The 20,179-nt window shown below is 59.2% G+C and overlaps 4 protein-coding genes across 7 annotated transcripts; 3 read left to right on the plus strand and 1 right to left on the minus strand.

Moving 5' to 3' along the window:
• Nucleotides 1-107: 107 nt before the first annotated feature.
• Nucleotides 108-12,519, plus strand: LOC117641522 (myogenic-determination protein). Of its 2 annotated transcripts, none has more exons than XM_034378924.1 (6): nt 108-440; nt 1,816-1,942; nt 2,057-2,287; nt 2,378-2,545; nt 5,274-5,361; nt 11,419-12,519. In XM_034378924.1, the coding sequence occupies exons 1-6, from the start codon at nt 253-255 to the stop codon at nt 11,559-11,561; spliced, it is 945 nt and encodes a 314-aa protein (XP_034234815.1). In that variant the 5' UTR covers nt 108-252; the 3' UTR covers nt 11,562-12,519. The 2 variants fall into 2 exon arrangements, with proteins under 2 accessions (XP_034234815.1, XP_034234816.1); XM_034378925.1 differs by having other exon boundaries at nt 132-440; nt 2,111-2,287.
• A 125-nt stretch (nt 12,520-12,644) lies between these two features.
• LOC117641494 (protein CREG2) lies at nt 12,645-15,072 on the plus strand. 3 transcript variants are annotated; one of them, XM_034378866.1, is made up of 6 exons: nt 12,645-12,760; nt 13,240-13,501; nt 13,577-13,892; nt 13,972-14,246; nt 14,328-14,409; nt 14,479-15,072. In XM_034378866.1, exons 2-6 carry the CDS (start codon nt 13,241-13,243, stop codon nt 14,700-14,702), a joined length of 1,158 nt encoding a protein of 385 aa, XP_034234757.1. In that variant the 5' UTR covers nt 12,645-12,760; nt 13,240; the 3' UTR covers nt 14,703-15,072. The 3 variants fall into 3 exon arrangements, with proteins under 3 accessions (XP_034234757.1, XP_034234758.1, XP_034234760.1); XM_034378867.1 differs by having other exon boundaries at nt 12,698-12,846; XM_034378869.1 differs by lacking the exon at nt 12,645-12,760 and adding an exon at nt 12,956-13,094.
• Nucleotides 15,073-15,772: 700 nt separating this feature from the next.
• Nucleotides 15,773-18,084, plus strand: LOC117641051 (gustatory and odorant receptor 63a-like). The gene is made up of 7 exons (XM_034378150.1): nt 15,773-15,905; nt 16,254-16,579; nt 16,651-16,914; nt 17,081-17,377; nt 17,718-17,789; nt 17,861-17,950; nt 18,016-18,084. Exons 1-7 carry the CDS (start codon nt 15,773-15,775, stop codon nt 18,082-18,084), a joined length of 1,251 nt encoding a protein of 416 aa, XP_034234041.1.
• A 27-nt stretch (nt 18,085-18,111) lies between these two features.
• Nucleotides 18,112-20,125, minus strand: LOC117641802 (40S ribosomal protein S3a). Its single transcript, XM_034379441.1, has 5 exons — nt 19,969-20,125; nt 19,151-19,451; nt 18,935-19,063; nt 18,398-18,559; nt 18,112-18,295 (listed from the first exon to the last, which is right to left on the minus strand). Exons 1-5 carry the CDS (start codon nt 20,028-20,030, stop codon nt 18,149-18,151), a joined length of 801 nt encoding a protein of 266 aa, XP_034235332.1. The 5' UTR covers nt 20,031-20,125; the 3' UTR covers nt 18,112-18,148.
• Between the last annotated feature and the right edge of the window lie 54 nt (nt 20,126-20,179).

A 20,179-nucleotide genomic window follows, 5' to 3' on the forward strand; every position in this document is an offset into this window, starting at 1 on the left:
TTTATCGGTGGACTGGGCCCCCGCGAGTTGTCGTGGCCGGGCCTTAACGGCGTCGTGACGAGGAGTCGCACGAGGAGGCCGCCGAGGCTCGCGCCGAGGCCTCCCCAACGCCGCGTCCCGCGGCGTACCGCGGCGTGGTGGCCAGAAGCGCGGCGATGCGCAGCGCGAGGGGGCTCGGTGACCGCGCCCCGTGACTGACGACGACCCGGCGACGGCTCCAGGACGGCGGAGGCGGTCCGGGCGGTGCAGGGCATGATGACGTTGGCACTGCAGCAGCAGCACCAGCAGGCCAGCTGTCGCTTCAGCAGCAGCAACGGCAACAGGTTCGCCCCCAGCTCTCCGCTGCACGGCAGCATGAGCAGCAGCAGCAGTTGCAGCAGCAGCAGCGGCTGCAGCGGCCGCGGCGCTTCGAGACACGGCGGCAACCCTTGCACACGGAGGTACGGGGAGGGGATTGCAAATGCATTGCCATTGTCCACGGGGCGGAATTAGCAGAAGCCTCACGTCCTGAACGTCCTGTGGGCCGGATGGATCGCCAGCCTCCCTCGAGTCGTGCGCAGCGTAGCTGTTCTGGCTGTCTCTCTTGCACTCATGGGGTGGTGCGAGAGGTGTGCGAGAGAGACAGACGATGTGTGGAGTCAGCCTGTTGCGACGCCTCTGTCCCACAGCGTTTGGGGTGAAAATTGAGGCATTGCGGAAACGGGCGCCGGCGCGGCGAGGCGCCAGCGAAGAGGGAGAACCCCTCGGCTATAAATCCCAGGCGAATAATACTCCCTGAGTGCATCTCCTCGTCATGTCGAGTCGCTTCCTCGGGTTTAAAGCCCTGCTCCCTTCGGCCTTCTCACGCTCCCCATTGCCCCATGTCGCGCCGTTTAGGCGGGGAGGGGGAGGGGCGGGGGGCCTAAACGACACGGCAGGGCCGCTGCAGGGGGCTTGGCGAGGGGGCTCGGACGTGCCGTTCCTGTTTTGTTTCTCGCTCCAGGAGGCGATGTAGCGTGTCATGGCTGAGGGCGTGTCGTGCGCCCCGAGGGCCCCGACCGCACGACTCGAATCCGCTTCCGCCCACCATGCGCCCACTTTGCCAACGGCATCCCCGACCAGGCCGTGCACCTTCGTCTACGTGTAGGCTGGCCGGCGGAAGCGCTGCAGTGATTTGTCGGGCGAGGCGAGGGAGAAGAGAGGAGATCAAAGGCGCCGAACTGCATTCCGTCCGATCTAGGATCTAGTGCTCTAGGAAGGCAGTCGCGGCCGCCGCGCTCGGACTCCCGTGACCGCCCTATGGCCGCCCTGGCCGCCGCGACGCCGCGACGCCGGTGCCTCGTGGCGTCTCGCGTCTATTCGTCGCCGGTTCCGCCGTTCCGCCGGGCCGATCCGGTCACCGGCCGAGCACTCAGCACAGAGGGCCCATTGTGTGGAAACCACGACCGGAACGCGCGGCGGGGGAGGACGAGGACGCCAGCGGCGCCGCACTCGCGCGGTGCAGGGCCTGGGGCGGCCTGGGGCGGCCTGGGGCGGCCTGGGGCGGCCTGGGGCGGCCTGGGGCCTGGGCGGCCTGGGGCGGCCTGGGGCGGCCTGGGGCGGCCTGGGGCGGCCTGGGGCGGCCTGGGGCGGCCTGGGGCGGCCTGGGGCGGCCTGGGGCGGCCTGGGGCGGCCTGGGGCGGCCTGGGGCGGCCTGGGGCGGCCTGGGGCGGCCTGGGGCGGCCTGGGGCGGCCTGGGGCGCGCGGGTTCAAATCCCCGCTCTTGGTTTTGTTTTGGCGTGACGCTCTGAGTACACCGGCTGCTTGTGAATGTGCGCCGTGACGGTCTTGCCGCAGGTGCAAGGACGACGAGGACGTGGACGAGGACGGCGACGTGGACGACGATGACGACAGCCAGTCGTCCGGGTCGGAGAGCGAGCAGCACGTGCCGCACATCCTCGCCCCGCTCAGCCCGGCCTCCATCGTGAGTAGCGGGTACACCGAGTACCCACAATCTGGCCAGAAAGCCAATACCTCTCGCGGTCCCCGACCTCGCGATGCCCTCGACCGCGAACATTCAGAGGTCTTCGTTTTCTAGTCAGTGTCCAGCCAGCCGGCCTTGTTCGTGTTCCCATCATCGCGCTCCTTGCAGGAGGCGGGTGCCGGCGCGCAGCGCGTCCCTCTGGGCGGCGCGGGGGCGGCGGCGGGCGGCGGCGCGCACGGATCCCGTCGGTGCCTGCTGTGGGCGTGCAAGGCGTGCAAGAAGAAGACGGTCACGGTGGACCGCAGGAAGGCCGCCACCCTCAGGGAGCGGCGGCGTCTACGGAAGGTAAAGTCAGCGGGAACACAAGCGGTGTACCGCTTTTAAAAATATTGATAAATAAAATTAAACGCGTGGCAAAACTGGCGCGTGTTGCAGGTGAACGAGGCCTTCGAGGTGCTGAAGAGGCGCACGTCGACCAACCCGAACCAGAGGCTGCCGAAGGTGGAGATCCTCCGCAACGCCATCGAGTACATCGAAAGCCTGGAGGACCTGTTGCAGGGCGCACAGAGCGCACCCGGCAGCGGCCCGCAGCACGACCTGGCGGTGAGGACCCGACCCCACTCGAGCTCCGCGAGATCTTCTCTCGAGACTTTCAAACCAAAAACGATCTGGGTGTTCTCGCGCGCTCCGTGCGTAGTGCGTGGCACCAGCGTGACCTTTTTGCGCCACTTCTTCCTTCGGGCATGTGTGAAAGGCGAGGGGGAGCGCACGCCTGGGCCAAGGCCTGGGCCGGCGTGCCTTGCCTTCGTTGCGGTTTCGTGATGAGTAATCAGGGGCCAGTTCGCACTGCAGCAACAGGCCGCCGGCAACATGTCGGCAGGCCGCGTGACTCACCATGTATTTTCTTTTCCCCATCGTCACTGCGCTGCTGGCAAAATGTCGTGTCGTTTTTTCTTTTTCTATTTTTTTCCTGTTTATGGCGTCGGTTGGTGTCGGCGCACGGCGTCCGCGTGGGTTTGACGTTGGCGTCCTGGCGGCGGCGTGCCGCTGTGTGCTCTGCGTTTGGAGGCGTCGCGGGCGTCGGGGCGCGGCAGGGCGCGGCGCGGTGCCTTTGCCCGGGGAACTGGGTGGTGATTTCGGCTGTCCAAACACGGCCAGGTAATGGATGACGCCGTGCCCGAGCCCCTCGCCGCACCGCCACCCCGCGCCCGGCGACGCCATGCCGCACCAAGGGCACAACACACTCGGCCTGCTCCGCGCTCCGCACCGCCAGGCACCGCCACTGCATTCCAAGCACGCCTCAACTGCCATTTCGACAAACTAGCGGCGGTTCTCAACTTTTTCTGACGCACGGGACCCATAAAAGGCGGCTAAAACTTGTCGCGACCCCACAGCCGAAATTAAGTACTCCCCGAAAATGCTCTTCGCTGTGGAACCCTGATGGGTCGCGTGAACTATCACCACTATCCGTCGATGGCCCTGCGTCGTCGAGAGCCGAAGCCCCTTGTCCAAGTGCAGGAAACATGCGGTGTCCAGTGCCCCTCTCCCATGCCCCAGGCGAAGAGAGAGCGCCATATCAGTCGCAGCGAGCAGGCTAAGGAACGCCTTATAGCGCCACGGCACCATGGTGGCTGTTGGTGGCGGTGGCCGCCCTGCCCGGCCGCGGCGCGTTGGAGTCCTTGGCGATCCCTGGCAGCGCGGTCCGCGCCACGCCCGCCCCGTCGTGTAGCGTGTAGGCTCTCTCTCTCCCGAAGCTCATCCCATCCCGGCCCAGAATACCACGTCGAATTAATCGGCGTGTCACCGTGTTCCCTGCGACTTGGGACCCCCTCTTCGCCCCTTCCCTCCCCTCTCCGCTGGGGCCGGGAAACGCCTCCGTCATCGGGGACAATCGAGGCTCGCTTTCGGGGCGGGGCGGGGTGGGGCGGGGCGTTGGCCCGCCACTTGTCTGGGGTTCGCGAGGACGCGCGACGCGGGGGAAATTGAAAACCACCCTGGAGCCGCCGTCTGGTCCGGGTTGCGGAGAGTGTCCGCAGATCGCCGGCGCCCTCCACCACCATTTCGTGAGTTGGCGCGCATGTCGTCCAAAAACGTGTGGAACAAGCCGTGTCCGGCGCGGCGGCGGCGGCGGCAGCGGCGGCGTGTTTGTCACACTCTTGCGCGCGTCGCGCTGATCGCTCCATTTGTCTCCATCGTTGCTCCACTCGCCGCCCTCCGCTCCGCCGCGCGGCGGTCCTTTGCGCGGTGTCGCTGGTTTTGCACCGCCGCGCTGCGCCGTGCTGCGTGCCGCCGCCGACGCCGTCCGCCCCCTCCGCGACGTGAAATAAATTTCGCCGGCGCAAGTCAAGCGGCTGCGCCAAAAGTGTGTGTTGCATTCCGCGCGCTCGCCCCGCGAGGTTTTGACGCGGCGACGCGGCGACGCCCCACGCGACTCCCTAATGAAGACGGCATACCTCGCGCCCGGCCAGCGGGACACCGCCGGCACGGCCTCGAGGACCACGTCGGCGTCGAGCACCGCGCGGCGAGTACCGTGGCAAGCACCGCGAGGATCGTGTCGTGCTCCGCGTCGAGCACCGCGATGACCGTGTCCGGGACCGCGTCGAGCACCGCGTCGAGGCCCGCCACGCCAACGAGTACCTCCACACCTCCAGGGCCGACGGGCCCTGATAGGCCAATCCCACGACGTCCATTAGACGGCCGGGGCGGCCAGAGTGACGGCCGTCGCAACGCGTCCCCGCCGCCCCCATGCCCCCCGTCATGCCGGCGGCCTGCAAATGAGCGGCGTCGCGGCGGACAAGGGCGCCGACAGCGGCGCTTCCGAACGCGTCTCTCGGTCTCGGGGCGCCGCGCGCCGCCTCTCCTTGCGTCCCTCTAATAAGCCCCTGCTGACGGACGAGGCGCGGGGACGCCGCGCTACAGAGCGGAGCTTGATTGGCTCCGAACGCGTTTGCTGCAAAATGCATTTAGGAAAAAGGGACGGGGTGTATTTTGCACGTGTGAAAGACGCGTGGATAGAGACATGAGGCGGAGGGGGCGGGGGCGACACTGCAGTGGCAGGCAGCGGGGCCCTCGCACATGTGTGGGTGTTGCGTGCGTGCGTGCGTGTGTGTGTGAACCAATGCGGAAAACGACGCACGCCCCACCGACTTGATGGCGGGGGCGTTGCAGCTTGCGGGCCGAGCGCGGCGAGCGCGGCGAGCGGCAAGGGGAGCGCGTCGACGTTTGTAAGACACGTTCCGTCGACCGAATGTCAACTTACTCTGTCAAGGAAAGGATCGGCGGCGGCGTGTAGCAGCAGTGGATAGTGAAAAATGGACCTCTCCTTTTCCAGGCCACCACGCCCCTCTACGTGTCGGACCGAGGGGCCAGCTGCGTGGGCTCCTTCACGGACTCCATCCACCGATTCACCCCCTTGTCCGGTGAGTACACGTGCAGCGTCCAGGCGCTGTGGAAGGAGAGGAAGAGCTTCTCGGTCTTCTCTCTTCCGGCTTTTTACGTCGAGGAGCAAGCGAACTCCCCCCGGTCGGCATCACGCCTCCCCATCCCTCATCGCGCAGCGCGCTGCTCGGCGCGGCCTGCAGGCGTGCAGCACACGCGGCACGCGCGGCGGCCCGCCGTTTTGGCGCCATTCTCACACGTGTGTTAAACCGCACGCACGATTACTGCACGCTGCAAGATCAAAGCGGCGCCAGGCTCGCCGGGCTGTGCCATCTCTCTTTGGAAGAAAATGACTGGTGGCGCTGGCGCGGCCCTTCGCTGCCCGGCCTGGCTTGGCGCGGCCCTGCCGGTCTAACAGCCAATTAGAGACCGCTTCCTGGCCGTGCCGTGCCCGGCCTGGCCCTGCCTGGCCCTGCCGCCCGATGCCGTCTCGCTCGCACTCACGCGGCGTTCCGCGGTTCTGCGGGGGTGCGAGCGAGACGGAGGGAGCCTGGCGCCGTGGCCCGCGGCCCTCGTCCCTCGCGGCCGTTCATCAAACGGCGCGGCGAGGCGGCGGTGGGACTAACAGCGCCATGCCGATGTAAAAGTGTAGCGGCACACTCTCACTCCTCGGCGACGTCCTTTGCCGGGATCATGCCGACGGCTTCCGACACGCCGGGCGGCGCGGCGGCACCTGCTTCGTCCAATCGCCTGTCTCGGCGTGTCGGCGTCGCCGCGTCTCCAGCCTCGGCGTCGCGGCGAAGTCTATTTCCGCGTCGCGTCGCCTCGCGGTATCGGCGCGTTTGGCGCGGTCCGTCTGAATTGGGGCGGACGCCGTCCTTAGCCCCTCGCGCCGCGCGGACGCGACGCGGACGCGACGCGGACGGGACGTGACACGGAGCGAAGGCCGGCGCGGCGACAGCCCTCCGCCCTCCCTCTATAAATACGCCGGCAGATACAAGCCATTTATCGCAGGTAAAGCGAGCCTTGTGCCGTGCCCGCCCGAGTCCGCCAGACTGATCCCGCACTGTCGCTCTGTCTCTCTCGCGCCTGCTGGAGACGCCACGTGCGTGCGAGAGAGACAGCGACGTGCAGGCGCGGCGCGGCGCGCGCTCCAGGCGGCCCTGTGCGCCTGCGAATCGGCGGGTAGGCCGGCCCGCCGCGCACGGCTGTGTCGCGGCACCGCCACGCGAGGCCGGCAGGCGTCCCGAACTCCTGGACACGGAGCGGACGAGCGGACGGGCGGACACACGGACACACGGACAGACATGCCGTGCGCACGTGTCCCCTCCCCCGGAAGTCTTTTCCCTCGTCCCTCTCGGGTCCCTCTGGCGCGCGGCGCGGTGCGGTGGCGTCTATCTCCTTCTGTTTCACAGCCCATCAACTACTGAGGCAGATCATTCCCGACTCCTCCGCCCTGCGCAGTGCGCGCCGCGCTGCTATCGCGAATTGGCGACGGCGCTCTGCGTGGCCCTGCGTCTGTGTGCGTTGCCGCGTCGTGCATGGCACTGCATGGCACTGCATGGCGCGCACGTGTGGCCGTGAGCCGCCGTACCGCCGCACTGTGTGAAGATGCGGCGGGATAAAGAAAAAACTAGGGCAGATTTCTCCGTCCCCTCCCCCTCCTCTCCCCTCCAACCCTGTCCCACTTTTGGCCCGGTGCGGCGTGCATGCGGCCCGCCCCGTTCGAGGCCCTGGCCCTGCAGGCCCTGCCGGCCCTGGCCCGCCACCAGAGATGCCGCGAGATGTCTTCGGCCACGCACTCCTTGGGCTGCAGGAGGGAGAGGGAGCGCCGTGCCCGCCAACGAACACTGTTTCCCACGGCGTGACATCCACACCGGATTCTCGACACGCCCATTATTCTTCGAATTGTTACAAAATTGCCCATTTACAAAGTATTTTCGTTTTACGTGATTTAACGTGGTCGCCTTTCCCAGGCAGCCGGACAGCACAATGCGCAATTACCGAAGAGCGCTGCACCCTTCCACCCTTTGCCCTCCACGCCGCGCTACGCCGCGCTACGCCGCGCTGGTGCTGCAGGCCGTCTCCCCGTCGTCGCCCGCACTGGGCGCATCGGGCGCGTGGGTGCGAGAGAGACAGCGACGAGGCGCGCCGTTCGGCATCGCTCCGCTGGCGGTGCTGGTGCTGGTCACCCGGGCCGTGTTCTAGATGGTGGCCGATGGCGGCGGCGCGACACGCCCGCCTTGATTTAGCGGGGCGTTCTGCAGTTGCCGCTGCCCGTCATAGTATTGCCTTGGCGTGGCGTGGCGTGGCGGCGCGGGGCACTAGACGACACATACTGCACCGACACCGCTATGGGCCCTGCCCGCCGCGTGTATGAATCATGATTTAGTACGGAATGGCCAAAAACCGCGCCGAAAAACAGCAACTTGTTTAGAAGCAACTCGTTTTCCGGGCGCTTGCGCTTTTTCGTTGGGCTACAAAGGCTTGCACCGAGCCGCAGCACCAGGCGGCCGCGTTTCGTCAGCCTGCCGAGCCATTCAGACGAGTCGTTTCGTCGCGCTGTCTCTCTCGCACTCATGGGGATCTCCGTGAGGGTGCGAGAGAGACAGAGCGACAAACCGCTCTCCTGAATCGCTCGGCTGTTTGTGGGACAGTGTGGCGCTACGCGCTACGCCCCGCCCATCCCCGAGCCATCGAGCCATCAAGCCATCAAGGGAGCGTCGCGCTGCTTCTATGCTCCCCGGTGGACTTCCCTCCGCACCCCTCTTTTACACCACTTTCCGTTTTACAGCCGTAAGCTAGCCCAGGTCGTATACCGCGCTAACAGGCCCACATGGAGGAGGCGCTCTGTCTAGCGCGTCTAGGAGGCTTTGGGAAGTCTAGAAATAGGCGCGGGTCTATCGCGTCCTCGCGGCCGCCGACATCCGACGTTCGCTGTGTCAATCCCCGTTGCAGCCGAAGTGATAATGAACCTCCATCATCTCTGGGATGACGAATGGGGCTGCCTCGCCAGCCATAATAATCCACGATTCGTTCCGGATCAAAACGGAAAGAACAACAATTTGGGAGTTTAGATCCCGTGGATGATGCACGACTTGACGAAGGGCGGGAGGGCGCGCGGCAAGGACCGAGAGGAGGGGGAGGGGGGAGCACCGTCAGTGCAACACGATATGGATTCACACTCGGGGCCGCACCAACATTCCGTCACAAAGTTTTAAAAAATGCCAATTTTTTTTTTTTGGGGGGGGGGCGCAAATGAGCAAGACCGCGCCGAGCTGGCGATCATGGGCAGAATGGGGCGTGGTCGGGGGCGGGGGTGAAGGGGGTGAGGGGGCCGACGCGATGCGCGACACACGGGGAGAGATTTATTGGTGGTGTGCAGTTTGTTCGCATGCCGGCCGATGCCGCCCGATGCCGCCAAGGCGGTATTTAGCGGTCCGTGTCGCCTGCGTCACACAACACGGATGAAAGCCCGCAGGCCGCCGAGACGGGGCGGGGCGGGGCGGGGAGAATTATTTATATAAGGCGCCGTCGTATTGAGACATTGGGACGCCGCCTGCCAGCTTTTTTTCTGTGCCGTGTCACACAGCCACACTGGAAAAACAGATTGGTGCGCAGTGTGTGCAGTGCGTTCAGGTTTCTGCGAGCGGGTTTCTGCGATGTGCGGAGCTGCGGAGCGCAAACGGCCGTCGACGATGTTTCTTGCCATGAAGCGGCCGTCTTTTTGCCGATTCGTTTGGCGGTGTGCATACATATCGATAATGTTTGTTTGGGCGCGTCCCCTCGCTGAACGCGTGGCAGTGTTGTGTTTTGGCGACAGCGAGGTTTTGCTGTTTCGCTGGCGCGCTGTGCTTCGCCTGGCTTGGCGGACGCGGGGCGGGGTGGGGCGGGGCGGGGGACAGAGAGGCAAAAGACCCCGTTGTAGTCTACTTATTAAGGGGGTTGCCGTGCGTGAAACGCGGGAAACGGCCTCAAAACTGCCCCGTAAAAAAATCGGAGCGTGTTTTAGAACCCTTTCGACGTGACACCGGCCGGACGGGGGCACCCACGCCCCCCTGCCCCCTGCCCCCCTGCCCCCCTGCCCGGCAGGTTGATGAGCCGGCTCGGCATGCCGTAAATTAAATCCCCCGCCAAAAAAAGGGTAGGAAGAAAGAAACGGGTTCGGGCAGCGCGTGCGCCGTGCGGGCAGAGCGCGGCAGAGACGCCCACAATGCCTGAAATTTATGTTCAATTTTGAGCGCGCGCCACGACGCTCCACCCAATTATTTGGAAATATTTTTAGGCGGTGTTAATTGTGTCGGCAACGCCTTCCCTCTCCCCCCGCGCACCCGGCCTCGGCCTCGGCGGGGAAAAGAGAGAAGGGGTGCTCAAAAGTCGTTTCTCTGTCTTCATCATTTGCTTTTCCTTTGTTTATTTCATTTGAGTGAAAGGAATCGACAGCGATTTTGTCGAGACCTTTCGGCGCATGGGCGCATTGAAAATTTGTCGGTTCCCAGTGGCGCCTCCCCCTCCCCCTCCCCCGTGACTGTGACCCCCTGATCTCCCCTGCGCTCTGCCGGCGGTCCCCGGGGACTTCCACTCCCGCAACAACCCTACAACTTCCGTCTCAGGCTGCACGTTGAGCTGCGCGTTAGCACAGGTCCCTCAGGTCCCTGGGCGGCCCAGTCCGTTCGGTCCATTCTCACGCCCGTGTCCAACCATCGCCCATTCATGCCTGCGCGTCAAACGGCACCTGCATCGCCAGTGCACTGATTCTGAGAGTCGTTTTCGTCGCGCTGTCTCTCTTGCACCTGTACGGGACTCCGTGAGTGCAAGAGAGACAAAGCGACGAAAATGACTCCCGGAATTACTGTTCACGGCGTCGGCGGGCTTCGAAGTCAACTCCTTCCACCCCAAGTCCCCGAAGCACGGGCTAGCTGTTGCTAGCTACGCCACTGTCCTTCGACGCCGTCAACGCGGTCTCGAGGAGAGACTCGAAGAGACTCGTCGTGCCACGTGCTGCCTCTTTACTGCGCCCAAGTTAATGCACTGAAACTGACGACGACGGCACCACGACACGCAGCAAAACATTTCTGCCGCCATGTTACGATTCGCGTACGTCGTGACGGCGATGGAGGTGTCTCGACCGCCGGTGGTATTTAGACAACGAGGCGGCCAAGTGGCGTCTTGTGTAAGCCCCGGCCTAGGGCCCGGCCCGCATGTGGGGGGAAAGGCTGAAGAAAAAAGGCCCAAGTTATGTCGCTGGGGGCATGCAGCCGGGGGCGGGCGAAGGGCGGGGGCGGGGGCGGGGGCCTCGCCCGGCTTTTAGCGGCCGGGGGCATAACCGTACGTCGTGCAGTGTTAGTTGTTGTCACTCCCCGCGCCGTCGACTCCCTTCTGTTACCCCCGCCTCCCTCTTTTCCCCGCCGTCCGATGCATTGCGGATCGTGGAGCAGTTACCGCCGAAATTCATTGGCGTCGTCATAAGTTCCGATCCCGCCGACAATTCTCGCATTTTGGACGAACTCATTGTGTTTTTCCGACTCGTTTTTTAACGGGCCTCAGTCTTCCGAGAACAACGCGGATGCGAAGGTGCGGCCCAAAGGATGGTGCGCCCCGAGACCCGAGTCTGAGACAGTGCAGCACACGGCGGCACGGCGGCACGGCGGCACGGCGCGGACATGGCTATGTATAAGCGCAAATGCGAGGACAGGAGTGAGGCCCCCTCCCCCCAGCCCCCACAGCCCCTCCATCGCGGCCCGACAGCGGCTCCTAAATCAGATCTCGCATTAATACTTGTGCCGCACGCAGACGACGTCCACCAGTGGACCCGCGAAGCGCAGCGAGCGCCGCGGGGTGGAGGGGGAGGGGGGCGGCAGCAGCGGCAGCATCGGCCCCGACCGCATCGAGGAACGCGGGGAGCAGGGACCACCTACGAGCCGGCGTGCTGCGACATCAAATAAATATAAACCTATTAAACCCCGCCAGACACGGCACCGCGACGGCACCGCGGCGGCCGGCACGCGTGCCGCGACACCGCGCGTTGCTCGCGGTCGAGGCCCAGTCAGCGCCGAACAGTCCAGGGCGACGATAACGATGCTGCCTTCTGTTTCCAGGATGCCCCGCGGGCTCCGACGCGGACCCCCAGACGCCCTCGTCCAACGGCCGCGGCTCCGAGGCGGCGTCCGGCGGCGCGGCGTCGACCTCCAGCCTGGACTGCCTGTCCCTCATCGTGCAGAGCCTGGCGAGCCACTCCTAGACAGTCCCACTGGCTCGGCGGCGGCCTCGGACACCACGGAGCAGCGCCCACCACGCTCCCGTTCCACTGGACATGGGGTGTGTTTGCCCCGGGACTTCGCTGGACTTCGAGGAGCTCTGCAAGCTGTGCAAGCTCTGCCCGTCGACGCAGCGGTGTCCTACCCTGCGTTTGTTGGGTGGCCTACCCGACAGACCGAAGGTGCCGAAGGGGCTTGACTTGGCCGGCCCCTCGGCACCTGCAGCACCTTCAGCCTCGTCGGAAAGCCTCCGTGTGCCGAGCTCGGCCGGCCGAGACGGCGCTTTCCGTTCTGTAGCAAGTAGCTTGTGCCGTCACTACTGCGGATCGACGATCGTCATTTTAAAGAAATACTGCTGTGATAAGGAAAGAGGGAGCACGGAGGGATTTCCATTTTCAGTTCTTGGAAAGCCTGAGGTTCTGGCTTTAGCAGCTTCTCTGGTTTCAAGGAGCTCTGGATGATTGTGCATTTAGATGCTCTGCATTTTTGTCTCTGACACATCGCTTATTTAACACTTTAATGTTCGTTTATTCTTCGCTGAACATGGATATGTCCTTGTTAAGATTGTTAGAGAATGAGTCTGATTTATTGTAAAGTAATGAGCGCTTGCATGTGATGTTAAAACTAAGAAATACATAGTTTATAAGTAAATAATATTTTATCACCAATAAAGTACTGCCTAAAACGTGGTCGTTTCCTTTGTGCATTTCGGACGCTGTTGAGTGAGTCGTCGAAATGTTCGTGAGAAAAATACAAGATAGTCTGTGGACGGAAGATTTTATGCCCTGTTCTATCTTTGCCTTCGACCTAGAACGTAAACACCCAAATGGCCAAGAGGCAACGGCGAACCGTTAAGATGGCCTTCTCGAACCAGCAACAGCATTAAATTTGTTGATTCCAGAAACTAAATTTGTACACTGTACACTGTAACAGCAATTGAAGAGCGGTTCAAAGTCGTGTTTTCGACCCGTGCGCTGCGCCTTGTGGGCCTGTGCGCGGGCATTCCCCCGAGGGGCAGGGGCGGGGGGGGGGGGGGGGGGGTTGCGAGCGCTTGCCGCAGTCGCAGCGCCCTCAGGCGCCGCCTCGACGAACTAGGCTTGCCGTTATTCGCAGGCAGCTCGTCATTGAGTCGCCGTTCTGCTTGCTTCTGCTTAGGCACAACAACGGGACATCGGGCTTTCAAGTAAGTTCTTCGTCGTGTCACTGCGTCATTCGAACTCGGTCGCGTCGGTTTAAAATCACCGTGCTGTCTGGACTGATTTCCTTGAAGTGAGTGCTTTCCGGTGTCAGTAGTCTCAATGAGTTATTGCGATGCTCTCTTTCCTTTGTTGTACGCTATGGGGCTGGTGGCCTGGTCGGTCAGGCTCATGGCGACCCATTGATGCATTATCATGATGAAGTTGCAATTGGTCCAATCGTCCAATCGACCACTGTGTTTGTTGGACAGTTCGCACTGTACAACCAGTAACTTCTTTCCAGCTTGGTTCATGCTTTCTTTGTAACGTTTCCATTTTGGGGTAAATTCTGTGATTCTGTGAAGGTCACGAAGTATTTTTGTTGTTTTCGCTGATTTTAATATTTTGTGGGATTTTTGATGTGTTGGCATGGAATGATTTAACATGACAGTAGAAGTTTATTGGAGCTCTCTGTTTATATTTTCAGGATGCGTTTTGCCGTCGTGGGGCTGGTGCTCTTAGCACTGGTGATAGGTGACAATCTTGCTGATGCTCGCCGCAAAGGTGAAGAAAATTGGAAACAGCGTTATCAAAACTGGAAGGATTCTGAAGAACAGTCTCGTCATCAACATGCTCTGATTGGAACTGATGAAGCTGCCGCTGCAAGGCTACACAGAGAGGAAGAACCTCGTCAACCTGGTGCTCTGATTGGAACTGATGAAGCTGCTGCTGCGAGGCTGCACAGAGAAGTATGGTTCAATCATTTCATTTGCTCCTACAGTTGTTGTTGGTTTCAGTCATGTATTACGTTTATTTGTATTTAGGAACAGAACTCCGTGTATGACACTCCTACTGAGGAAGAACTATGGAGGCAGAAAATTGAAGAAAAGAAAAGGCGTCTGAGTGCAAAGAAATCTGATACTGGAGCTGAGATTAAACCAGCGAGTGAAATAACTGCGTGGCATGAGGAGAAATGGAGGAGGAAGCAGGAACGTCGTCTCCAGGCAGTTCCTTATGAACTTCAGCGCCAGAAGAGGCGTCAGCCACGCGACTACAGATCTGATGCGGAACAAGTTCGGAGTAATCCTCCTCCTCACACCAAAGTTGCCGAAATGGCTCGTTACATTGTCCACCATTCTGGTAGGTATTAGTTCACGTAGTGTGTTAAATTTCAGTGTCAGGTGTGCAATCTACAAACAGCAGTTTTTCTTTTCTTTAGATTGGGCAGCAGTAGCTTACACCTCCAAACAGCCAGGCACTTATGGACTTCCTATGGCTGATATTTTTTCAATCAGTGATGGTCTCCGGGACAATAGCACAGGCATCCCTTACATGTATGTTTCTCCCCTGGATTTGGGAGTCCAAGACTTGATTAAAGACAGCAGGTGCTCTCTCGCTATGACATTGGCCCAGGGAGACTACTGCCAAAAGGAAGGTCTGGACCCAGAAGATCCTCGCTGTGCTCATGTTTTCCTCACCGGAAAAATTAAATCGGTAATAAGACTAGCCTCTTTTGTGAAAGAGACATTTATCATTTCTACGTTTGATCTTCAATCTGATTTCTGAATTTTTCAGTTGAAAAATGGATCTGAGGAATATGTTCGAGCTGAGAAGTTCTTCTTTGATCGCCATCCTCACCTTCGCAATATGCCCAAAGGTATGACATACTTCGAGAAAACCATTTTCTTTATATTGTAATTACACAAATTATATTCCTGCGTTACAGATCATAAATTCCGGTTTGCCAAACTGAAGATCAGTCAGATCCTTGTCCAAGATTATTTCGGTGGCCCAGCTCAACCTTCACTGGCAGAATACTTTGCTGCCAAGCCTGAAGATGTGAAGCCTGTCCCAAAGAAGCCAGCTGAGGATCCTGCTCGTGAAACGGAAGCAGAGCTCCTCCCAGGAGCGTCTGATGACCTTTTCAAGTGGGCAAGGCCAATCGAGTAAGCTTCTGTTGAAAGCCGCTCATAACTATTGGCTAACTTGCTTTAATGCATAAGTTGTACTTTCTGCTCTCTATATTCTTTTATTAGTTTTTATCTCTTAAAAATGAGCATTTATTCTCCAAGACATGGATGTGTCCAAATCTTTCAGCTCGTGACATTTGCTGTGATTTTGTCGTTATCTAGATTCTAGTGAGCCAAAGAATTTATTTTAAAACTCTCACATTTTTGTACCTAGCGAGTACTGAAGCAATTTTTATAGACCTGTTCTTTATAGTACGTCTGTTTAGTGCCTTTTTCTCTTTTCTTGTAACTGATTTGTACAAAGATGTTAGTTTTAACAATTAAAGAAATGTTTCCAAAGCAAAAATGAATTTGCCACTCCTTTCCTCTGACATGGGCCCGGCGCGGTGCCCGACCGGGGCCCCCACCCCACCCCATCCCCCGCTACTTGAGAGGCACTCGTGCGGAAGCGCGGAGGCGCTGTGCAAGGTTAGAGTCCTATGGGACTCTATACAAGGTGTCGCATCGGTCACGGTCAGAACGGCCAAGGGCCAGGACAGGCCCGACGGCAGGGCAGGGGAGATGGAGATTCAATGAAGCACAGCGCGGGCAAGGATGCCGCTGGACCGCGGCAGGCAGGCTGTAGCTGCAGGCGGGGAGAGCGAGGAGCGAGAGCGCGGCCTTGCAGGCGCCGTGCTACGTAGGCCACCCGTGCGGCGGGCGGTGCCGCGGGCGTGCCTACCCACGAGTCCGCGGGCGCTGCGCTGGACTGCCGAATCGCCGAACGAACGATCCAGAAGAGTGGTTGCGTCCGTCGCGCGACAGAGCACGGAGCGACGAAAAACCTCTTTGGAGTCTCTCGGCAGGGCAGGGCTGTTGACTGCTGGTGCTGTCAGCCCGACAGGACAGCGCCGATACAAGATAGTGCTTGGGCCGGACAGCTTGGGCGCTGGCACCGCCACGGCACCGCCACGGCACCGCCACGGCACGGCACTGACCTGCAACCCGCAGTGCGTGTCGTCGCCCTGGCTGCCCTTGCATGACCGGGGACAGGGGCAGGGCAGTGACAGCATGGCGGCCGCGAGGTGTCAATCAGGCGACGTGCGGCCCACGCAGAGGCAGGCCGGCCCGGGCACAGGACACAGCACCCCCGAGGGCCGTCAGGCTAGAGCAGAGGGCCCCACGGGAGCTTCTATGCAAAGTGGTCAAGCCTGCTGTGGTCACGCAGTGCTGGGCAGTGCCCCCCCCCCCCCCCCCCCCAAACACACACCGGACGGGCACTCCAGGAGTCACCGCCTGAAGGGCGCAGGCATCGCCAGGTTCCAGCCCCATCTCGTTTTCGTTTCCAAGCGTCCAAAGAAATGAAGGAAATGCCGGAGGAAAGCTGGTTCGCGCAGCTGCGCCCATGTCGCTGGGTCCTGTTGGCCATGCAAGCGTGGCCACTGTGCGAGAGAGAGGGTAAGGTGCCGGCATAGGACGACTGCGCCGCGAGTGGAGTGGACTTCCCTGGCGCCTAACGCTGCTGTCCCTTGTCCTGCGACATGCTCTGCAGGGCGGGTGGTGTTCCGGAAGCGCTCGCCGCACTCCCTGTACGCCGTGGTGGCTTGGACCGCCGCCGCCGTCATCGCCTTCCAAGGCCTGCTGCACTGGATACAGGTGAACTCCCCCACCGCGCCTCACGCGTGCTGGCCTGCAGAGAGGCTGCACAAACTCAACTCGCTGTTCTCGCAGGTGACGCAGCGGGCTGGCTACTTCAGCCTCAAGGCCTACTACGCCTTCTTCGTCATTATCGGCCACGCCCCCCTGCTCATCCCCTTGCTGCACTGGCCCGCCCTGCACCACGTCGCCCGCGCGTTCAACTACTCCCACCAGTTCCAGGTACACTGCGCGAGCACGCCGATGACCGGACCCGGTGGACACGACTGCTCCTGCCTTCCCTCCTTTTCCAGGCCAACTTCCAGCAGGCATTCGGCGTGCCGCTGCGCCTCGGGATGCACCGCAGGGCGCTGGCGACGGGCATCGTGTCGCCGCTGTTCGGCGTGGCCGTCACTTTCTGGGCGCACTTCTACGGCTACCTGCCCTGGCGGCAGTTCCCCACCTACGAGCTCAGCGCCACGTACCTGGCCATCGTGCCCGGCACCTGGCAGCTCGCGGGCCTCGGGCTGGAGACGTCGGCCCAGCGGCTGCTGCACCAGCTGCACCAGCTGACGCAGGCAGGTCCCTGTGGACTCATTCCGAGAGTCGTTCTCGTGGCTGTCTCTCTCGCACCTGCGCCATGAGTGCGAGAGAGGCAGAGTGACGAAAACGAATCAGTCTGGCTATTGCGATGCAAAACCCCGAAGCGCGGTGGCCGGTCCTAAACCCCGTGCTTGAACGCAGGTGCTGGGCCGCGACAGAGACGCTGCGAGGGCGAGGCTCCGCCTCCGCGAGGCCCGCTGGCTGTGGCTGCAGCTGGACCACTCGGCCAGGCTGTGGGCGCGCGCCTGGACCCACGCCCTGGCGCACTTGCTGCTCTTCTCCATGGCCACGGTCCTGCTGTCCATCTTCGGGGTCATGATGCCGCTGCTGCGCGCGCAAGGGCTCAGCGACCAGCACGTCGGCTTGGTCGTCGGCGTCGGCCACAACTGCCACAACATCTACGCTCTGTGCACGGCGGGCTACAGGGTGCGGACGCAGGTAAAAGAGTCTATGGATAACCTGCCATTCTCAGTTTTATGTTTTGAATGGAGTCAGGGGTCTAACTCTCAGGGCGAAAAATGTAGCATTTAGACACAATGGAGAACCCACACATATCGATCCCAACTTTTCAAAATTATGTAACTGTTGAAGGAGGCATCCATTTGAACCAATGAGTTAGTTCGACTTCATGGGACTGTAACCTCAATTATTTATATTTTTCAAAGAACCAGTTTAAGAAATTGAAAATAAGGGTATGTATGAAATTGTTCCAAGTAGGGTTCCCCACAAAGTGCCAATTACCTACCCCGACTGGAGTCTTAATCCCTTTGATCTGCAGGTGAGAGACACTATCATCAAAGAATTACTGAGAGTTAAGCTACCCAGCTCTGAGGCTGCAATGTACAAAGAGGTACCAACCACTATTGGAACTCATCAAAAGTAAATTGAAGGGTTCATTTCTTGAAACAGTCATGATTCTAGGTACTAAAATTCACCAAGGCCATTGACATGCAGGACACTAAAATCTCCTTGAGGGGCTATGTCACCATCAATAGAACATTGATAATTAAGGTAAGTGACATTTAACCAAATACTGCGACAGTTTCAAGAAAATAAGAATGAACTGTCCGTTTCAGTGTGCTACTCTACTACTGACCTATGTTATAGTGTTGCTTCAGTTTGCATATGCTAAAGGTGCCCAATAAAATTGAGGGTAAAAGCAAAAAGCCAAATACTGGATTTTAATTTTTTTATTATAAGGATAACCCCTCAAACACTTTCCTGAACTGGGGGCTCATAACCCTCAGGTCGCTCAACCTTAGCACCAGGCTCTTCAGAAGTGGTGCCCTTGCCACCATCACCGTGAAGCTCAAGCAACTTGCTGAGTTCGAAGCGGGGCTTCTTCAGGACCTTGACCTGGAAACAAGAAACCAAAGAGTTAGCTCCAAGAACAGCTAAAATGCCCGAACTCAATGACTCATGATCAATGAATTCTCGCTCAAAAGGAAGACAACCAACCTTGCGGATGTACACATCATGAAGAGGGTAGATTCCCTGGCAAGCCTTTTCAATGTCCTTGGCAATGGAATCAGGGAGGAGCTTGTTGACCACCTCCTTCAGGTCACTGGAGGCAACATCCCTGGTGATGATTTCAACCATCTTCTTGCGGATAGCCCTCACCTACAACAGAAAAAGGCATATATTAAAGATCTACCAATGCAAAGATGGGATGCTGGGTATCACACAGGATCAAAAGCTGGTATCAGACAAAAAGCTCTCGGTGTGACTTCACAGGTGTCAGAGTTGGATCCGTTAGATCATCATCTCAGCCAAACTAACAAAATAAATTAGGAAAAAGGATATTTTTTTTTTTAACAAAAAAAAGAATATTGCTTGAGACTAGTAGGCCAAAAATATAGCTTGGTCTAAAACTTGAGATTAAATGAGAGACAGCTGATGTCAGAAATAGCTCTAAGTGACTTCATAGTAGTCAGAGTTGGATCTGTTATTATCATCCTACATCAGCTGCAGTAGATAACCAGTAATTAGACTAACCTGGGTGTGCTGCGCGTAGCAAGTTTTCCTGTGAGACATCTGGTGGTCCTTGTTGGTGAAACCAATGCAGAACACTCGCAGAAGGTAGTTGTCAGTTGTCTTGACATCAATACTGGCCTCAATGAGGGTCTGAGAACAAAAACATGAAGGTAAGGAAAGTCACATGAATAAACAACACATGCAGGCGAAAATAACTAGCCTAAAGGCGAAGCTTACCTGCCACTTCTTCACCATACTCCTGAGCTTGTCAGTGGTAAGGTCCATGCCATGGAAGTTGGTTAGGACATTACGGCCCTGGACATCCTCGGCGATGAGACGGAACTTGCGGAAAGACCTCTCAGCATCATTGTCGTTCTGAAGATCAGCCAGGGATACTTCAAAGACACGGTGCTTCAGACCCTCAGAGGCAATCTTGGTACCCTGAGTCCTGTTGACCAAGGTCTTGCCGACCTGGCGGGTGGTGAACATGGACGGTGCCTTGACATCGTACCAGTCCTTCCTTGTGAAGGGGTCGACACTGCAACAAGAGAAAAGGATTGAGTACCGGATCACAAGACCCGCAGGCGACAAGTGAAACACGAGTGGGTGTGCAAAGTGAAGAAGGAGTAGCAGCCCGCAGTGTAGGTTAGACACGCCACAGCGCACACAGGGCAAAGAATTGGCCCGGCAGAGTAAACGAATCTCTCGGAACACGCGACCAAGAAGGGCGAAACCACCGGGTAACATAACCCTACTAAATCGGCCGCCGGGCACAAACATACAACAAACAAGGGAATATTGGGCATAGTTGACAAACCGATTACAGTGCCCAAATCAGCCGCAAGAATGGTGGAACTATTCCAGATAGTTTATAAACTTCTGATTGAGCAAAATGAACCACGTCAACACCGTCCCATGCAGCGCCATGAAGCGAGGTGCTGGCAGGCCGCAGTATATCCATGATCATCCCAATATATAAGGGACTAGGGGTGATAGTTAGAAAGAAATACATAAGTTTGGCGTACAATAGATGATCAGAATAATTGTAAACTTACATCTTCTTCTTAACTCCCTTCTTGCCGCCCTTCGAAAGTCCCTTATTTTTGCCTACCGCCATGTCTGTGTTACAAGATTCAGGACAGAAAGACTGTCGGCGGAAAGGTAAACCAACAGCCCAACTTCCTGTGGATGGGTTCGTTCTTTCTCTTCCAACCGGATGTCCAGTGGTCGCTCATGGTCGACAACGTTTGACTTAAAAATCACAGC

Source organism: Thrips palmi, unplaced genomic scaffold (genome assembly GCF_012932325.1).
Source record: "Thrips palmi isolate BJ-2018 unplaced genomic scaffold, TpBJ-2018v1 HiC_scaffold_15, whole genome shotgun sequence".
In the NCBI taxonomy this organism is placed as follows: domain Eukaryota; kingdom Metazoa; phylum Arthropoda; class Insecta; order Thysanoptera; family Thripidae; genus Thrips; species Thrips palmi.

Excerpts from the sequence above, each read along its gene's own strand:
- LOC117641802 (XM_034379441.1), bottom strand. The coding sequence starts at position 20,030 with ATGGCGGTAGGCAAAAATAAGGGACTTTCGAAGGGCGGCAAGAAGGGA. Across the intron at positions 19,064-19,150 it reads GTATGGTGAAGAAGTGGCAG|ACCCTCATTGAGGCCAGTAT; the intron begins GTAAGCTTCGCC and ends TTTTGTTCTCAG. Across the intron at positions 18,296-18,397 it reads ATGATGTGTACATCCGCAAG|GTCAAGGTCCTGAAGAAGCC; the intron begins GTTGGTTGTCTT and ends TCTTGTTTCCAG.
- LOC117641522 (XM_034378924.1), top strand. The coding sequence starts at position 253 with ATGATGACGTTGGCACTGCAGCAGCAGCACCAGCAGGCCAGCTGTCGC. Across the intron at positions 1,943-2,056 it reads CGCTCAGCCCGGCCTCCATC|TCAGTGTCCAGCCAGCCGGC; the intron begins GTGAGTAGCGGG and ends TTCGTTTTCTAG. Across the intron at positions 5,362-11,418 it reads CCGATTCACCCCCTTGTCCG|GATGCCCCGCGGGCTCCGAC; the intron begins GTGAGTACACGT and ends TTCTGTTTCCAG.
- LOC117641494 (XM_034378866.1), top strand. The coding sequence starts at position 13,241 with ATGCGTTTTGCCGTCGTGGGGCTGGTGCTCTTAGCACTGGTGATAGGT. Across the intron at positions 13,502-13,576 it reads CTGCGAGGCTGCACAGAGAA|GAACAGAACTCCGTGTATGA; the intron begins GTATGGTTCAAT and ends ATTTGTATTTAG. Across the intron at positions 14,410-14,478 it reads CCTTCGCAATATGCCCAAAG|ATCATAAATTCCGGTTTGCC; the intron begins GTATGACATACT and ends CCTGCGTTACAG.
- LOC117641051 (XM_034378150.1), top strand. The coding sequence starts at position 15,773 with ATGGCGGCCGCGAGGTGTCAATCAGGCGACGTGCGGCCCACGCAGAGG. Across the intron at positions 17,790-17,860 it reads AGGCTGCAATGTACAAAGAG|GTACTAAAATTCACCAAGGC; the intron begins GTACCAACCACT and ends TCATGATTCTAG. Across the intron at positions 17,951-18,015 it reads ATAGAACATTGATAATTAAG|TGTGCTACTCTACTACTGAC; the intron begins GTAAGTGACATT and ends TGTCCGTTTCAG.